General features: G+C 39.6%; 1 protein-coding gene across 6 annotated transcripts in view; it reads right to left on the bottom strand.

The window, feature by feature from the left end:
- Positions 1-19304, bottom strand: part of LOC122560178 (receptor-type tyrosine-protein phosphatase T-like) — a 1397629-nt gene that overhangs the window by 50770 nt on the left and 1327555 nt on the right. For all 6 annotated transcript variants that reach the window (XM_043710562.1, XM_043710557.1, XM_043710558.1 and 3 more), the window contains one exon: positions 2685-2801. In XM_043710562.1, coding sequence (XP_043566497.1) covers positions 2685-2801 — 117 coding nt within the window. The remainder of the gene's footprint in view (positions 1-2684; positions 2802-19304) is intronic.

Below are 19304 nucleotides of genomic sequence, written 5' to 3' on the forward strand. Positions count from 1 at the left end.
GAGGGTTAGATAGGGTGGACAGGGAGAGCCTTTTTCCAAGTATGGGGACAGTGAGCAAGAGCATAGCTTTAAATTGAGGGGTGATATAGTACAGATGTCAGAGGTAGTTTCTTTACTCAGAGAATAGTAAGGGTATGGAATGCTTTGCCTGCAACAGTAGTAGATTCGCCAACTTTAAGTACATTTAAGTTATCATTGGGCAAACATATGGGCATACATGGAATAGTGTAGGTTAGATGGGCTTCAGATTGGTATGACAGGTCGGCGCAACATCGAGGGCCGAAGGGCCTGTACTGCGCTGTAATGTTCTATGTTCTATGTTCTATGTAAACGTGTTGGACTATAACCTGGTGTTGTGTGATTTTTAACTTTGTCCACCCCAGTCCAACACCGGCTCTTCCACATCACATTAAAGTTGAACTTTCTCTGCATCTTCTCTAGTAGCTGTCCCACCACATTCTGCATTGCTCAAATACCCTTATATATTTAGGTAAGGTATGATTTACCTGGATAGAACAAAAAAAAACAATACTTTTCACTGTATCTTGGTATATGTGACAATAATAAATCAAATCAGATCAAAAACTGAACTCCCAAAAATTGTTTACTGACTTCAGTCGACTTCAACTACACTAATATCAATTGGGATATGAACAGTATGAAAGCCAGAGGGCACAAAATCTTGGAACTACATTCAAGAGAATATTTTAGTCTTAAGAAAATTGGGCAGATGAATGGAGCAGCAGTGGGTGACTGTTTTGGAGACAGCAATAAGTGCAATACGATTAGATTAGTATCATTATGGAAGAAGGACAAATTTATCAGAATAAAGTTTCTATGGAGGGGAGGACACATTTAGTGAAGCTGAGAGATGATCTTGTGAAGGTAGATTCGATACAGCTACTTGAAGGAAAATCAATGACAAATCAGTTGAGGCATTCTAAAAACCAAGTTTCTATAGACACAGTGCAGACATGTTTCTACGTAGAAAAAAGATTGTATTGCCAAATTTAGAGCATCCTGCGTATCCCGAAGGATACAAAGTGAAATAAAGTAGAAAAAGAAAAATTATGACAGACACAAATTTTTTAATCCTATAGAAAGCTGAGAACATGGGGAGAACAGGGGTAAAGTAAGAAATGAAATTAAGAAAGCACATAAAGGATTAGAAACAATTTTGACTGGTAAAATCAAGGAAAATCCAAAGATGTGTTATCAATATATTGAAAGTAAGAGGATGACTTAGGAAAAGATAGGACTTATCACATGTATATAGTAACTCATGCATAGATGCAGAAGATATGGGCAGGAGCCTTATGGAGTACTTTATTTTCACAAAAGAAAGGGATAATGCAAACATACTAATTAAACAAGAGAAATGTGCACTACTACATATGAGAAGGATAATGCAAGAGAAAGTACTGGAGAGATTGACATTCTTAAAGGTGGATAAATCATTAGGGCTAGCAGGATTGTCATTCAGGCTAATAAAGGAAGCTCAGGATTACTGTCTAATCCTTACAAGACACAGCTGAGTTACCAGAGGATTGGAATTTTGTGAATGTTATACCATCGTTTAAACAGAGTGTGAGTGATAGGCCAAATAATTAAAAGCCAATTGATCTGATCTTGGTGGTCTGCAAAATATTCACATCATTTCGAGAAAAGTAGCAAACCGAATTTAATTCAGAAAGGTGTGAGGTGATCGATTTGGGGAGGACAAACAAAGCAAGAGATTATACAATAAGTAAAAGGATATTGGAAAGTATAGTGGAAGTAAGAGAACTTGAAATACGTGTTCATGGGTTCTTGAATATGGCACGGTGGGTAAACAAGGCTGGAGAAAGCAAATAGAATGGTTTATTTTGTTGTATGAGGTATAGAATCCAAATGCTGCAGCATAATACTGGAAGTGTACAAAATGCTGGGTAGGTCACAGTTGATATTGTGTCCACAGAGGAAATTTAAAGGATTATTGCCGAGTTTGGAAATTATAGCTATGAGGAAAAAATCAATAGGCTAGGTTTGTTATCCTTAGAATAGAGGATGCTGGCTTAACTAATGTGTACAAAATTAAGTAGGAGCCTCAAGTAGACAGGGACAGTTTGTATCTCCTAACTGAGAGTCCAGCTACGAGAAGTACATTCAAGGTGATGGATTGAAAGATTCAAGAGGACATGAAGAAAAGCTTCTTCACCCAGAAGGTGATGAGTTTCTGGAATTTGCTGCTTGACTTGGCCTAACTTTGTTTAAAAGGGACCAGATCTGCAAAGCTATGGACCAGGCCCTGGGAGGTAGAACTAGAATGGTTGCGAAACTTTTTTCTCGGCCGCACAGGTATGATGAGCTGATGGCCTCTTTCTGTGCCATAACTTTGCTATGCCTTTATGTTTTCCATCATTAAAGAATGAATTTTCCTAGTATTGTTCCACCAGAGGGCAACCTAATATATCAAAACCAAGTATTACACTGTCAGTTTGAGTGTGCCACAAAGGAAGTATTATTCGGTATCAGTTTGATTATTTTATTTGTCGTCATTTATTCAGTGTACCAGAAGTACAATGCACAAAAAGATTACAGAGTCCATTTTCACTGTACTTCATCGCAGTGCATTTTCATTTCAGACATTTCAGTGTAGTCGTGGGCTTTCAACATCAGGCTCAAACAACATGAACTTTACATACCTTTTGAACTGTGAAAGTCCGTATAACATACTCTGCTAATGGCTCTGTCTCCACAAGTGTTACTTTAATGTCTCCATACAGCTCAGTATCATCTGGCCAATATCTGCAGCATTTCACCTGGTACAAGATAAGAAGAAAAATATGTGCTGTTGGAATTAACAAAAAAAAACATTATGCAATGGCTGCTAAGAGCTAAGTCCCTGAATTTCTAGATATTAATGAAAAAATATCAGAGTGTATGAGCTGGTATCCTGTGGCATTGATGTGTGGGCCTACAGTCCATTTCTGATATTTAGCTGCTAAAATGGAAACTTGTTTCTCTTAGTCACTACTTAGGGGTTCCCTCTTGAAGTCTGGTCTAAATGGGCATATCAGAATATCACAGAGCATTAATCCTGTTTATGTTTCTGTAGATTGGTAGTTAACAGTGAATCCTGTATCCTGTTCTTGGTTATCAAGCTTGGAATCCCCTCAGCGAGTAAAAGGAAATAAATAATATACTTTGCACTGATGCCCTCTGGAGGCCTCATGCAGTCTTGATAATTACTTTCTATCAATCACAGGTAGGATAAATAATTTCTCCACCCATATCATTTTTCCACATGTCAACTCAGCCTCCTTCTGAATCCATCCTCGGGGAAAACAAAAACTATCCCCCTGTTGACTTCTGATTGCACTTTCAAAATCCCAACCCTCCCATATTTGCTGTCCATCTACAAGAACATTTATATTTGATTGATTTGTTCAACTGCACCCCTCAACTCCACTTTTGATGCCCTTTCTCACAAAAAAATCATAACCCTCTCTCACCCTGCCTGTTTTCTCCGGTATACCCCTACCTCCACTCCATTAAGTACAAAGGATGCACACTTGAATAGATATGGTGGATAACTAATTTAACCATTAATTGCTTGATCTGGCTGAACCATATAGAGCACAAAAGAGTTAGACTATCTTCTGCTAATGATCATCCAGAATGAAAAGATAACTCCTGTCTTCTTTTCTCTCCTGCAAACTGTCCTCTTAATCCCCCCTTCAAAGTTTTCTCCCACAGTGATGAGCATAGTTTGTCAGTAAGACTGAGGCCATCTAATCTGCTGCCTCAGTGTTGTCATTCTGTAACTCACGTCCACCCGATCAAAATATCTTTAATACTCAACCCTATCCTAGCCTTGAACTCTACCTTGCTCTATTTTATTTCTCCCCTATCTTGCTTCTTGCCCTCTTGAACTAAGTTGTCCATGAGACCCAGTTCCTGTTCCCTTCAACCTATTTCATCTAAACTAGTGACCACCCAACTTTCCCTCCTGGAGCCCATGTGATACAATATTTCTAATGGGTTTTTTTCTTCCCCTTTTCATAATGATAGTTTTCATTATCTCTCTTCTAAAATAAATCACAGACTTGGACTCCACTATGTTTGTAATCCACCATATTCAACTTATCTTCCCTTTCCAAAGTGCTTGATGTGTTGTTACCTCCCATGACATGCAGTGTTCGAATCTGTCCAATAAGGTTTCTGCCCTTGCCAAAATCCGAGCAATTAGGGATGGGAAACAAAGGCTAACTTTGCCAATGTTGCCAATAACCCTTGAAAAAACTCAACAATGAAAGAAGTAAACTATCTCTTCTCTGTACTGTGAGGGTGTAAGGGTCTGAAAGATTAAAATATTGAGGAGTGCTTTACGCACTCCCCACCATGATGATGTCATGTGGATTTGTGGGCGCAACCACTTAGGATCTCAAAGGAATAAGGACTAATATCCAGATCCTCCTCCTAGTATCCATAACTTTCATATCTGTAACTGTGGCTAAAAATAACTATTTCTTGTTCAATACTACAGCCTCTTTATAGTTCCACTAGTAAATGGTTTTCCTTAACCATACTAGACCAGCCAAGCCTGTAGTTCCCGATGTTCTAAACAGGATGACAAGATCAAACTGACCACGTGGTGATGTGTGGACTCAATTGTACATGCAACATTCTCTTTGATCTGTTTGCAGTCTTTGACATGAGTGACTGCACCATCTCACTCCAACATCTCTGTGCTGAGTCTAGCTGCTGTGACTGCTCTCATGTGGTTCCGAATCATTTTCTATCTAATTGTAGCCAGAGCATTATTTCCAGTTGCTTCTCCTCTTCTCTTTCACTTGCACCCTTATCTCACGTGACCCCAAGGATCTTTCCCTAATCCCACCCATCTATTATTGCCCTCCCGTGACATTATGTTAAGGCACAACATCAATTTTCACAAAATATGCTGCTGTGCACAGCCCTATCTCTGCTGTTTCTCTTGACTCCTCTACTATGATTAAATGATCAAACTGTTCACCTGACATCCTGGACTGCAGGAAAGCAATTTCCTCCAATTAAATGCTGGATGGTCTGAAGCCATTGTTTTCAGTTTCACCTTCAAACTCTGTTCCCTGGCTGCTGTCTCTATCTCTCACCCTCCAAAATTTGCATCCAAACCAGTTTGTTCACAACTTTGTTATAATTGACCAAAATGTTCTCCAAATCACATATCTGTGTCATCACTAGAATTGCTTATTTCCATCTCTGAAACATCACCAGACAACGCACCATCTCCCAGCTCAGGTTGTCTGCTGCTGAAACTTTTATTGTGTCGTTGTTACATTCAGACTCAATTATTTCAGCGCACTGCTGGTTGGCTGCTACATTCTACTCTCTTCGAAGTGAGGTCAGCCAAATCTCTGGTGACCATTTAAAGAGATGAACTTAAGGGATAATATCTTCCACTGGGAAGGTTACACTGTAGGAAGACTGGTTTAAGACAGAGATGAGGAGAAATGTTTTCTCATAGAATTCATGAGTCTTTGGAACTCTGTGACTCCACAATTGCTGGAAGTAGAACCCTTGAATGTTTTTAATGCAGTGTACAAAGGTTATTGGGAGAAAGTGAGCACTGCAGATGCTGGAGATCAGAGCTTAAAAATGTGTTGCTGGAAAAGCGCAGCAGGTCAGGCAGCATCAAAGGAGAAGGAGAATTGACGTATCAGGCATAAGCCCTTTTTCAGAATACAAAGTTATTGATAAGCAAGGGGGTGAAAAGTTCTCAGGGGTAGACAGGCATATATGACAATCAGATCAGCTATTATTGAATAGTGCAACAGGTACAAGAGGCTGAATAGCATCTTCCTGCTCCTAATCATATATTCACAATGTATTTTCCATGAATACTGAACTGAATCATGGATTCACCCTACTAATACTCTTCAGGCATGGCTAGATCTTTATTCTTCAATGTTTATAGCTTATATTATTTCCTTTCATCAATTGTTCTGAAATTGTAAATTCAAACTAAGCCAAACCAATCAAAAACACTCACATTAGATTAATCTTTTCACAGTTATGGATAAATAATGTCAAAACGCTACTTCACATACTCTAACCCTAAACAACATCCATTTAACCCTCACCTCTTTCCTTGCTGATTTACATTGGCTACTGTTCCAGTAATGCCCTAGTTTTGAAGTTCTCATCCTTATGTTCAAATCCCTCCATGATGTCATTCCTCCAGACTCACAACCATGCGAGCTTGCTGTGCTCCTCTGATTCTGGCCTTTTGCACATTCCTGATTTCCTTCACTCAGTCATTGATGACCATACTTTGAGTTGCTTAGGCTTTAAGCTCAGAAATTTCCTCTCCTTTTTGCCTCTCCAACTCGCTCTCTCCTCCGTGAAGCCATTCCTTGTTCTTTCAGCAAATCTTTGGTCACCTATCCCATTTTCTCTTTTGGGGGCTTAATGTTAAATTATGTACAGTATTGTTCTGGTGAAGTGCTTTGGAATGTTTTAAAATGAAAAAGAAACTCAGCAAATTGAAGTGGTTGTGAAGCTCTTGACTCTCAGGTGACAACACAACATAGTAAGTGAAAATAATTTCTACAGGAGCAGTCAGAGTGAATGTTAAACAGAACAGCATGGGTATTTTTAAAGCTTAAATTGAGTGAGGCTTGTTACCTTTCACAGTTCCAGCTTGGAGAATTACTAGAATCAATCACTGGAAAATAGGGCATACAAATTGAGCATGTTACTCTGCTCACCAGACCCTCCGCATTTCTGATAGCAAAACTTCACACTTTGAAACCTACAAAACAAATTTTAAGAATCTGCATTTCTATACCACTGCCTGCCTTCTTAAAACACCCCAAGCTTCTTTGTTGAGTTAGCTAAAACTGAAGTGCTGTCATTTTTGAACATTAGTAGTGAATTTGCATTCACGGCCATGAGTCGTGGAGGCAGGGTCATTGGGGACATTTAAGAGACTCCTCAACATACATATGGTCACAGAAATTTGAGGGTGCATACATGAGGATCAGTGGTTGGCACAACATCGTGGGCTGAAGAGCCTGTTCTGTGCTGTATGTTCTATGTTCTATGAGTCAGTCACATGTTCAATAAATTGTGATTTTCTGTGAAAAGAAACATCTCTTGACATTTAATTTATTTCTATACCATACAATTAGTATTTAGCCTTGCTAATCAATTTAAATGCAAATATTCAAACTGACCAAATGTAATTCATTCATGACTTTCAGGACCTTGGTTGCAAATCTGCCTGATGTAAATATTGGAATAAGAAATCATGGCTAATCTGGTTGTGGTCTCCTCTCTATTTTTCAGTCTCTCCCTCTTTCAACTTTCTATCTATCAAAAATCTAACTAACTCAGCCTTGAATAAGTGTAAAGACCCAGCCATCGCTACCTTGTAGGGAAGAGATTTTCACACTTTACACATGCTTTGAAACAGAAGAAAATAGGAAACCTTTTATTCTGAAAATGTTTCCTCTAGTAGAGTCTCCTCCATGCCATGCCCATTATCCAATCCCCTGGAGATTTTGAGTGTCTCAATAATATAATGCTCATGTTTTAACAACACACCCTTGCTAATTCACACCTTGTACCTCTGACAATACTCACCCCCCCCCCCCCCCACCATTTGCACTCCCCAGACAATGCGCTCCTTTACTCTTGTACCCTGATATTGCTTACACTAACTCTTATACCTCTCATTGCTTATACCCCTCCCTTGCACCCCAATGATACTCACCTCCCCAGATCACAATGTCTACAATGATTCTCTTCACTCCCTTATATCCGAAACATACACATCCTCAGTCCATCACCCTTCACAATGCTCATGTTCACTCCTCCCTGAACCTCATTCCCTCACTTATGTCAGTGATCACTTGCCCTCTGGCTCACCTTTCACAATGCCTGGCTCAGTCCAGGTGATGTTGCAAAAGTTTGCATTCTTGGGAGGTATGGTGGGATGGTGGTGAACTGAGAGGGAGGGTAACAGCCTAATCACTCAACGGCTGAAAGTATGAGCAAAGGTTCAAGAATCTAAATGTAAGCTAATAACTTCAGGGTGAGCATTTACCCCAAAATTTAAACAAAGAACACAATATATTATTGGATATTTTGCAATGAAAGATATCTTTATTGGGTGATAAGGCTAAGTCAATAATTCACCTAAACCACTCCTCAGAAAGGGCATAAAACAAGAGATTTTGGGAGGTCTTATACAATTGAAAGTGCCAAGAATCCTCCTATGGTAAACCCATGCCAATCACTTTATGTAGTTGAGATGTCTTGGGGACATGAGGGACTGAGAAGAAAAGTGAACAAGGAACTGTTTTTGCATCCTACTTATCATAGTTATTTATTTTCACTATATAGCCATACCCAGTATCTTCAACTCTAAATGAACTCAACATACTCAATACATTGGTTCTAATCAATTTGCTTGATAATTATTATCAACAACAGATTGTGCTTAAATTCAAATTCAATTAATTGTAAAGGTTAAAATTACAAAATAGAAAACTGTTCAAGCAGTTTTAGTGAGCAAATTCTCATTCTGTCTAAACATTAGGGTGCGTATGAACAATGTCACTTTCTGTTCAACATCATGTATGGATGGTATAAATAATAAAAGTCCCAGCAGAATGCATATGCATAATCTATAAATAAGGGCTAATTTATGTGCTGCAGTGAATTGATGAGTGTCGGGCAAGGCTAATGGGGCAGCTAACTAGAGAATTCAGCAGGGCATTTTTCAGATTGCTTCTCATTAACATTGAGTTGGAGAACCACTAAGACACCGTTTTGGGAGCAGTAAATAAGATGGTGCTGCCTTCAAGAGTCTGAACTAGCAGCTGAAAAGGATAGGGAAAATGCATGTGAAAAGCAACATGATGGAGGATCTAGTGAGGAATTCAAACCCTGCCACTGTAACTATGGAAGATTTAAAATTAGTGAAAATGGAAAAACAAGCAGATGTCAGAAAAAATGCAGCTTATAATAGTCCACGGGTATAGCTGACAGCATATGTGGACCCTTTAAGTATCATTCTAAATGTCTAGCACCATCCAAAGTTAAAGAATTAAAAGCAGGAACTGGTTCGAGCTGACTGACAAAGGCAGTACGTTTGATGGGAGCTCTGACAGCCAGGATTCATATCTGCCAGAATGTTGTAAAGGATGTTTAAGAAAGGCTAAGCAGATGGCACCATTAGCTGGATCATATGAACATACCAACAGGACGAGGCCACTCAACCCAGCCTATTCCCCCACTCTACATCATGGCTTCATTTTGAATCCACTATTGTCCACTTTGGTGAAGGAGGGGAGAGGTACAAAAGGGTGAATAAAAATCACTCTGTAAGCTTTCCATATGATAAAGGTGTGAAGGGTCCTTCTTATCTTGAGATGTCTCGAGATTAAATTGAAAAAGAAATTGGGAAGAATCTACGAATTCAATTGACAAGACATTTAGAGGTAATTTGTTTTCCATAGAGATGTAACATAGATGCAAGTATTGATCTAGATTCACAACATAATGCAATAAAAGAAGGCGACTGATCCACTTACCAACTTAAATCATGAAAAGGTTATATTTAATGTTCAGGAAATGTGAGGAGATTGGAACAAAAGTAAAACAAAAAAAATGAGTGCTCTGCCAAGCAGAGCAGAATGAGAAAGTGAATTGAAGGATCACTAAAGCTAAGAGCTGGGAAACATAGTTTTCTGTCACTAGAAAATGCATTGATGACAGTGAGGTGAACTGCTCTGGGACTTAGGAGTATCACCGATCAGAGAAGACAGCGGCAGTGAGCGGTGTTCTGAATGCACAATAAATATGCTGCTTTAACACCAAGATGCCACTGAACAAAGATTAAAAGTTCCAAGGAAAAATAGGAGAGTAGGGCCTATAACCGCAAGGTATTGTAGCACACAGTCATAGTGAGAACAAATGATTTTGATGGAAATGTGTCACTTTGAACAGGTCCCTGCTGTTTCCCATGGAACTGACACATTTTCATAAACTAATGGTGATGTATAGATTCTTTTAATTTGCAGGAACCTCTTTTGATTTTGACTTAGTCATGCAAAACAGCCAGTAGCAGGATGTACAACATTACTTCTTGAGCTTTCAGAGAGAAGCAATGCTGCAAAATGCATGAATGAAAGCTGAAGGAAGCATCATACCTCAAACTCATGACACATATTATTTTTAATATTAAATCTGGCTAGATTAGAGTTATTTGGTGTTATGCTTTCCTAGCAGAGGGTATCTCAGTACACATTGACAGCTCTCTTGTAAGCCTACAATCAAACGGTCTATATTTTCCTGTCCTGAGACAGGCTGCCCCAGGGACGGGGCAGTGGTTAGCGGGTATTGGAGCTGAGGGGGAAATGAGGGATTGGGGATGAAGCAGATATGATGGTAATATGGCAGCAATGGTCTGGGTGATGTCTCAGTGATCAGAGACAGGGCGTGAAATGTGGGCTCAAGATTAGAGTGTAGCTGGAAAGGCACAGCAAGTCAGGCAGCATCCGAGGAACGGGAAAATTGACATTTCGGGCAGGAGCCCTTCATCAGGAATGAAGCTGAAAGCCTCGGGGGTGGAGAGATAAAAGGAAGGGGGTGAGGCTGGGGAGAAGGTAGCTGGGAGTGCAATAGGTGGACGGAGGAAGGGGTAAAGGTGATAGGTCGTAGAGGATGGTGGATTGGATAGGTGGGAAGGAAGATTGACAGGTGGGACAGGTCATGAGGATGGTGCTGAGCTGGAAGTTTGGAACTGGAGTAAGGTGGGAGATGGGGAAATGAGGAAATTGGTAAAGTCCACATTGATGCCCTGGGGTTGAAGGATTCTGAGGCAGAAGATGAGGTGCTCTTCCTCCAGGCGTCGGGTGGTGAGGGAGGAAGGTGGAGGAGGTCCAGGATCTGCATGTCCTCGGCAGAATGGGAGGGGAATTGAAATGTAGACCACATCTGCAGTTCTCACTTTCGGCCTTGAATTGCAGGCTGCCTCAGCCTCTGCCTTGGGCCTCCGACAGAAGACAGCATGGCCAGCTCCAATCCATCATGAAGCTGTCGTGTGCACAGAGATGGCTCATTGGGCAGTGGGATGTTAGGAAATCCCTTGACACACAGTTCTCACCTCCAAAATGAAATTCTGGCCCAACATACAATCTTACACATTACTGGAGACAACTGCAGGTGGAATTTTACAAATTCCCTGGAGATGCTCTGGAGGCAGGAAGACAGAAGCTGCATGGGGTGGGGAGGGGGGGGAGGGCTTGCAATTTTTGAAATGGAAGCAAGGGTTTACTTCCCGTTGTAAGATGAAACCTCACCATCGTTCATTATCTTGTATGAGCTAGCTATCGGGTAGATGTGCTGCCTGCATTCTCTTTCAGGATTTCAGATCCACAGAGCCTGGTGTGGTAGAGGAAAGCCATTTTGTAGTTTAGTGAGAAGTGGCTCTGGTCTTAAACAAAATGTAGTTCTTTGCATGATAGCAATTAGATTCAAGTTATGTTAACATAATAGACATTATTACTGAGAAATGAGGAGATCTTAGATGGTAGGTATTACTCTTTCAAGAACCTAAGCTGTTCTCCACTAAGTCTGTATGACATTATTGTAGTGGGTGATGCTAAGGCACTCCTCAGTGTTAACCCTTTCAGATCCTTAGACCACGATAGAGCATCACTACCCTCATCCACAGAACATTTTCCCCTGATGACTACTTACACATTTGTACTTCTACCACTACCCCAAATCCCACCAGAAATTCAGGGAGTCTGAAGGTTTCATTGTTCTTTTTCAATTTGGACTTGGAAGATTGGAAGGTGCATTGGTTGAAATCTGCTGATTATGACTCTGTTCCTGACATTGTCAGGTTTGAAAGTGCTTAAAACTGGAGGACTTTCATCTCTTACTTCTTGTACTGAGGGCATCGTTCCTGTTGAAACAGGTAATTGTTCCATTATGATATCTGGACGATCTTTTTATTCACGAGAACTTCCTTTGTGGAGGTTGGCTCTTCTGATGTAAATGGTACTTCCTTTTTTGCAGTATCCTGGATTTCTGAACCAGTCAATTTCTTCTTGACTGTGTCCTGAATCCTTGGACATTGGTCCTGAAATCCTTCCCGGCAAAGTTGAAGGAATGAAATGTTTTGTTTGACCTTGACATTAGAGACTTAAATCCGTTATCACTGTCTGTTAACAATTTTGTGTAGCTTGTTATACAAGTTAAGATTTGTTAGTCAATCTAACTAGGATACATTTCTCATTCACGTTTTGATTGCTTGCATTTTCTCACAAAGCTAGTTGATTCTTGCAATTTGAACTCTTCTTGCATTGAAAACAGTAGAAACTGTTTCTGACAAATCACTATTGTCATCCTACTGACAGTATGAAACAAATTTCTTATGCCAAGATAACTAATCTCTATGGATTCTGTTTCTGTTTTGCTATGCATACAGGAAGCCCTACAAAATATTCTACCGGTCATCCTTAGTTGATTTGTTCCATGACCAGTTCAAAAATTGGAAGTTCTTTGTCCTGCAATTCCATGACAGGCTGTTCCTTGACCATTGGTTTCTTGACTTATTCTTAACTAATTATTAACTGTTCTAATTCTATTCTATTCTTAACTAACATGGCGGCATGGTGATTCAGAGGTGACCACCGCTGCCTCATAGTGCCACGGACCCAGGTTCAACCTGGTTGAACTATACAGTAAACAGAAGAGCCTTGGAAACTGGCTCTTCAGAACTGCAGATTTCTTGTTATAAGTTGATCCTCTCCTCTTAGGATTGATCTGCATTGCTTCCTGTCATCTGCCTCATTCTACGTCTGAGTGGCTTTTTGGAATTCAAACAGAACTGTTTCTGGTAATGGTTAACATGGAGAGCGAGGAGGCGAAAGTGAATGGTCAGCATTTTTGTGGGATTGAGATTGAGGGAAGAGGAATTGGGTCTAATGAATGAGATCAGAGAGGGCAGAAGGGGAATTAAGACAGAATCTGGAGAAAGGACTAGGGTGAGGTGAAGCTCCCTAAGTAGTTTAGGTGTACTAGTGGAAGAGTTAGACATGATGGATGCCGATAATTGAAATGTCTTCCTCTCAGTGACAAAGAGCTTCATGAGCTTCTTCTACTTATCACTGGAAGTAAGGGTGGGTTTGACAGTGAAGAACAATTGAAAAAGATGGCTTACAATCGAGAAAAATAGCCAGGAGGTATCTTTGGACTGCAGAATGGTCCTGGAAGAGTGAGCACTTTTAGCAAGTGAGAACATCTACAACCAATAGCATTTCAAGTTATTTCATCAGATGTGGCAAAACTAGTAGGTTACCATTTACTTCCAGGTTCAAATCTCTGAGATGTAGGGAAATGGTGACACGGGCCACATCAGGGACAAGAGCCAGTGTGAGAGAAAGGTATGATCTATTGGGGACTGGAATATTAAAGCTGGCAGTAAGGGTGTAAGGTGTTGTTGAGCAAATCAGCAGTTGAATTGCAATGTCATCCAGTCATGTACTTTTTTTTCAATGGTTAAACCCAAAGCAGACAAAAGAATGTCACACAAATGTGTTGAATATAAATTATTAACACAAGTAAATTTAGCACTACTGTTAGAACATTTTTCAATATGATTTTAATTGTGTAATCATGTACTTATTATTTTGCAATGGTGTATATCTCATGCCTATCTTAGGCTGGAGCAGTCCTGGGGGACCTATGGTGTTATTTCATCGTATTTTAATGTTTAGTCTCAATTAGATATTGTTTCATAAGGCAGAATTTGCAAATTGCATTAATATTTCCAACTCCAGGGACAGTGGCATTTCTGCTCTCAGACGTATTTAAAAATTTTACTGCATATTATAATTTAAGTGATGCATCACTGCTTCTTTGAGAACTGTGAATAATGCACCTGTCAACCTATGGATGGCTGAATAAGAATTCTCTATCAAACTGGAGGTGCTTGCTGTAAGATGTGCTTCGTTTCTATCAATGATTCCTGAGTATTAGTTACCTGTTCTAGTTTTTTCTATGTACATTTGTACTTCTTTCACCCCACTGGTTCATACAATAATGACTTCCTCTAATACCAAGCACCAAATCTTCTGAGCAGCCCTATATTAGATCATTACACAGGCAAGATATAACTCTGAGAGATTCTGTTCATATCATTTTGCAGTGATGCTGGGGACTTTGGCTGGAACTTAATCAAGGAAGCATGTTTGAGTGAGTTTGGGGCTAATTCAGGACTTTCAATTGGCCTCAACTGAAAGCTTGCATAAGGTCAGCTGGACATTGATCACATGCTGAGGCAAATCTTCCTTCTCTTGAGAACAGAAACATCAAAAACCAAAAATTTATGGGAACCATTACTGGGTCTAATCTGCGTAGATGGCGCAACTTGGTGCTGCTCCAATATTCCACTGCCCATAGAAGGTAAAAACTCCTGTTGCCTTCTAGGTACTGTACCATCGGATGACCCCTGTTTGTGCAGGTGACCACTTCCTTTTGATTTAGGACATGCTTCCTCGCTTAGGGCTAGGGTTCACCACACATATTTGCATAAATGGATAAGATCATGAGGAATTTGGGACCCTCTTCTATTTTGATAAGTAAAATAAAGTGAAGATGTATTTCACTGGTGCATGAGAGGTTGTCCAATTTATTGTTTTATTTGGTGGAAATTGTTGGACATCTTGCTTGCATGATTCATCTGTGGGTTTACACTAATATTCCACAAAAGACAATTTCCATGCACCTATCCGCATAGAGTACAATGGTGAACTTTGACATCCAGCTGAAGCATCTGTACTGACCTTTAAAAGTGGCATCAGGAGACATGAACCATTCTTGTTTGGCTCTGATTGAAATGCTGCTGTGGATACCAATGGCACAGGAAGTCGGCAGAGGACATGTTGGTAGGCTGATTGCTCAACCATTCATAGTCTTGCCTGGAAACTGTATGAGGTAGCCCTTAGCTTGTTGTGGTATAACCCTTCCCACAGTGCTCTGCAGATGTTTGACTGTTACCTGGCTGGCTTAGACATGTAAAGTTGGCTGGTAGTTGAAAATTGCTTGCCAAGTACTATTTCCTATTATTCATGAGACATGGCCTATAAATTTGCCATAGTCTTACAATATTATAGGGCTGCTCTCTCAGTAGAGAGACAGCTGGTGGTAGTTTAATCTAAGGATTACCATACCTTAGGCAAAGAGAGAGGTTGAGAATGGAAGTCCTTCATGTTAACTGCAGCCTCTGCAGGAACTGAACCCATGCTTTGCCTTGCAAAACGACCATCTAGCCAACTGAGCTAACCAATCCTCATATTAAATGTGTAACTTGTTGAAATTCAGGTTTTAACTGGAGATCATGTGACTGCGTCAGGTCAAAAACCTTAAACCTTAACTCTAATCGTCACTCCACAGACACTATCAGATTTGCTTCATGGTGCCAGTGATTTCTATTTTTTTTGAAACAGTGATTGTTCTGCAGACTTTTATATAAACAAATGGTCATTTGTTGTCAATGTCCCCAATCATTTGAAGTTTTCAGTGTGAAACACAAATTTGCACATGATAGCTGGCATTGTAATCAATGTAGATGGAACAATAGTATTACATAAGAATATTATTTCATTTAGTGAACAGACAAAATTGTGGTTTATGGATCTTAATGTCAACTAAATGAAGTTATTCAATTTGTACCTATAAATGACAGAACACATTACTTTCTGATCAAAAACAGAAGTTGCTGGAAAAGCCCAACAGGTCTGCAGCATCTGTGAAGAGAAATCAGAGTTAACGTTTCGGGTCCAGCGACCCTTCCTCAGAACTACATTCTGAAGAAGGGTCACCAGGTTCAAAATATTAACTTTGGTTTCTCTTCACAGATGCTGCCAGACCTGCTGGGCTTTTCCAGCAACTTCTGTTTTGTTTCTGATTTACAGCATCTGCAGTTCTTTCAGTTTTTACATTACTTTCCAAATGTTGACAACTGAAAACATCAGGGATGTAAATAGATTTGACGGTCCATGGGTATAGCTATTCAATGTTTTTGTGCCTTTGAAAAATGTAATAGATGAATTAATCCCAGGTTCTTTCCCATAGCCCTGCAAATATTTTGTGTGGTGAATTTTTTTGTACTTGCAGAGTTACATTGCACTTTGCTCAAAAACTACATACATTCATGTAGAACTCTGAGCTCAAAAACTGCATGAATTTATGTAAAACTCTGTTATCTCACTTTTTAGATTGGAATCAATCTAAACATCAGGTCATAGACAGAGAACACAGGGGGCTAGCACCTTCAACATATTGTCTAGCTATCACCATTGTTAACAGCTAATCCGAGAATGCAACTTTAAAAAAAAGGGTTTTGTGATTTACACATGAAAGAAGTGAAACTATCACTGTATTCTAACAGATGAAAGGCTTAACAGACAATCAATTCTTCAATGTATAATTTCAGTTATAGCAAATTTTTGCTATAAATTCTGTTACGATCAAGCCCTCCACAATCACCTGATGAAGGAGCGTCGCTCCGAAAGCTAGTGTGCTTCCAATTAAACCTGTTGGACTATAACCTGGTGTTGTGTGATTTTTATCTTTATTAAGATTTTGAAACAGTTTTTTGCATGGTAGTAAACAACAGCTCAAGCTATTTTGAAGGCAGCACATTCGAAAATGTAGGATATTGATTGTCCAGCAAAGGGTATGCTCAGAACCGCCACTACCATCAGCACTGCCACCACCACATCTTCTTCCTATTCAATTTTCATAGGATAAACCCAAAGGCACTCCAATCTTCTAGGATTGTCTGGTGTCACCTGCTCCTTCTTGCTGCTATGTTGTGTTCAAGCTAATATGTAAAGCTGGACTGAAACAGTGCAGACATTTTAAACTAATTCCATCTATTGGATAGATTTGCTGACAAGTAATCATTACATTTTGTAAGTAAAGCCAATGCTTTTCTGAAAATATACCAAGATTGGTAAAACTATAGGTTTTTGAGGACAACAGTTTATATCTTGATGATTTGATGAGCAGATGTACATTGAATAGTGATTGTGATTATTCAGGTCGGTAAACCCAACATCTTTGAAATATGCGCAAGACCAAATTCTGTGTAACTATATTTGTTCAGGAGTCTATGATCATTTCTACTATCACAGTCAGTAGTTGGGAACTAATCACTTCTGTTTCCTAAAGAATCAATTATTAGCTACTTATTTGTGAATTTTGACTGCAACACATATGAAAGAATAACACCAGAAATATACAGAAATGGACCACTCATTATAACACATCAATGTCAATGCTTTTCTCCACATGAGTCACTTAGTCTAATCCCAGTTTTCTACTTACTTCCAATGCTGTCAATATTTCTCCCTTTCAAGCAACAAAGTCTTTTCTAAAATATTCTGTGAAATCTTCTCAATCAATCTTTGTGACATGGAAGCTCATATTGTGATTAATCTCTCGGTCGAGGTGCATTTTCTAACCTTGCATTTGTTTATTTAAGTAATGATGTTGCTATGTGGTCATGCTAACTAGTAGAGGCAACCCTTCACCAGTTACTTTGTAAGAATCATTCATAATCTTCAAACCCGCAGTGGATTACCCCTTTTTCTCCTCACCTGGAAGGAAACTAGCTACTAATGTTGCAAGTCTTTCTTCATTGTAGTAGCCAATTATCCATAGTAAAATCAGAATGAATCTCTGTTGCTATTTTCGATTGCTTTCATATTTGCCCAATTTCAGAGCTACACATTGTGAAGTAAAAGCTGATAGAGAGGTAAAGGATAAAGAGTCAAGTAAACAGCTGGTTAATTTCATGGTTTCCCTGATGCCTCAGTGTTGTTGATGGGTTTCAAAATCTAAAAAGCTCTGGTGGCATTTTGGGATAATTTTTTGTTCACGGCTTTATTGATCCAGTGGCAGATTCAGAATGAAAAGATCTTGCCACACCAAAGTTCAACTGTGACAAATACACCGGTTGCATTTCCCCAGCTCTAATCTTGTCGGGGACATTTGAACTGTTTACATTCCAAAGTCAGCATTTTCATGCTTCTCATGTGTGAAGTCACAAATCCACAATCCAAATATCTCCGTGTTCCTTCGGGTATTCCTAGTTGGAAGCACGTTGTCAGCAGGCACTAGATGAAAAGAAAATCTCTTGCTTTCCTTTAAAATGATGCGACTTATCCAAACAGGTCTACCTGGCATTCTTCTATCATTTCAATGAAGGTAGCTCAAAGTATTAGCTTAAATGCAAATTTTATGGTCATTACAGAGCTTAGTTTTGCAGGCTGTGGAAGTTGGCCAGTAGAATGAAACCAATAATCATAATCAGTAAAATAGTAGGACATTTAGAACAAGACGCATTGTGACCCACACTTATATTTGAAACTGTCAATATATTCAAACAAAATCCCTCAGCTGAGAGGCCGACAGGAATCTAGATGTGAAGCAAAAGCAGCAGGAGGTTTGAAAAGATAACTGATTCCATTACTTAAAGATTTTATGTAGCTTAATTTATGTAACAAATACTGAAAAAAGAAGCATTTGTTTTAATCAGTAGCAAAGTGTGCGCATACATTAATTAATTTTGTAGTGGCAAGATCTGAGTCTGTTCACTCTCAGAATAATTATACCATTTAGCAACGAGATAGACACCAGTATAGGCAATCACTTGGGAGAAGGCTATTTAGCTCCTTCCTCTGGTGGAATTTCTAAATGTGGTGACAGTGGGATCAAAGAAAGCATAGGTCAGGGTAAAATGTGGGCAAAACCTATTTAAAATGTAAAATAAGAAAGCCGTCATCTTCTCCTTATTTAAAACATAGTGGCAGGAACACAGCTTATTGACCTCAGATATGTCACCAGACACAGATCTCACACCCAAGACCAGGCAACAATGATCAGCACACAGCTGTATGCTTCGGCTGCTTGGACAACCAATAGACAATAGACAATAGACAATAGATGCAGAAGTAGGCCATTCTGCCCTTCGAGCCTGCACCACCATTCAATATGATCATGGCTGATCATCCTTAATCAGTATCCTGTTCCTGCCTTATCTCCATAACCCTTGATTCCACTATCCTTGAGAGCTCTATCCAACTCTTTCTTAAATGAATCCAGAGACTGGGCCTTCACTGCCCTCTGGGGCAGAGCATTCCACACAGCCACCACTCTCTGGGTGAAGAAGTTTCTCCCCATCTCTGTCCTAAATGGTCTACCCCGTATTTTTAAGCTGTCTCCTCTGGTTC

This window comes from Chiloscyllium plagiosum, chromosome 20, assembly GCF_004010195.1.
Source record: "Chiloscyllium plagiosum isolate BGI_BamShark_2017 chromosome 20, ASM401019v2, whole genome shotgun sequence".
Taxonomy (NCBI): Eukaryota; Metazoa; Chordata; class Chondrichthyes; order Orectolobiformes; family Hemiscylliidae; genus Chiloscyllium; species Chiloscyllium plagiosum.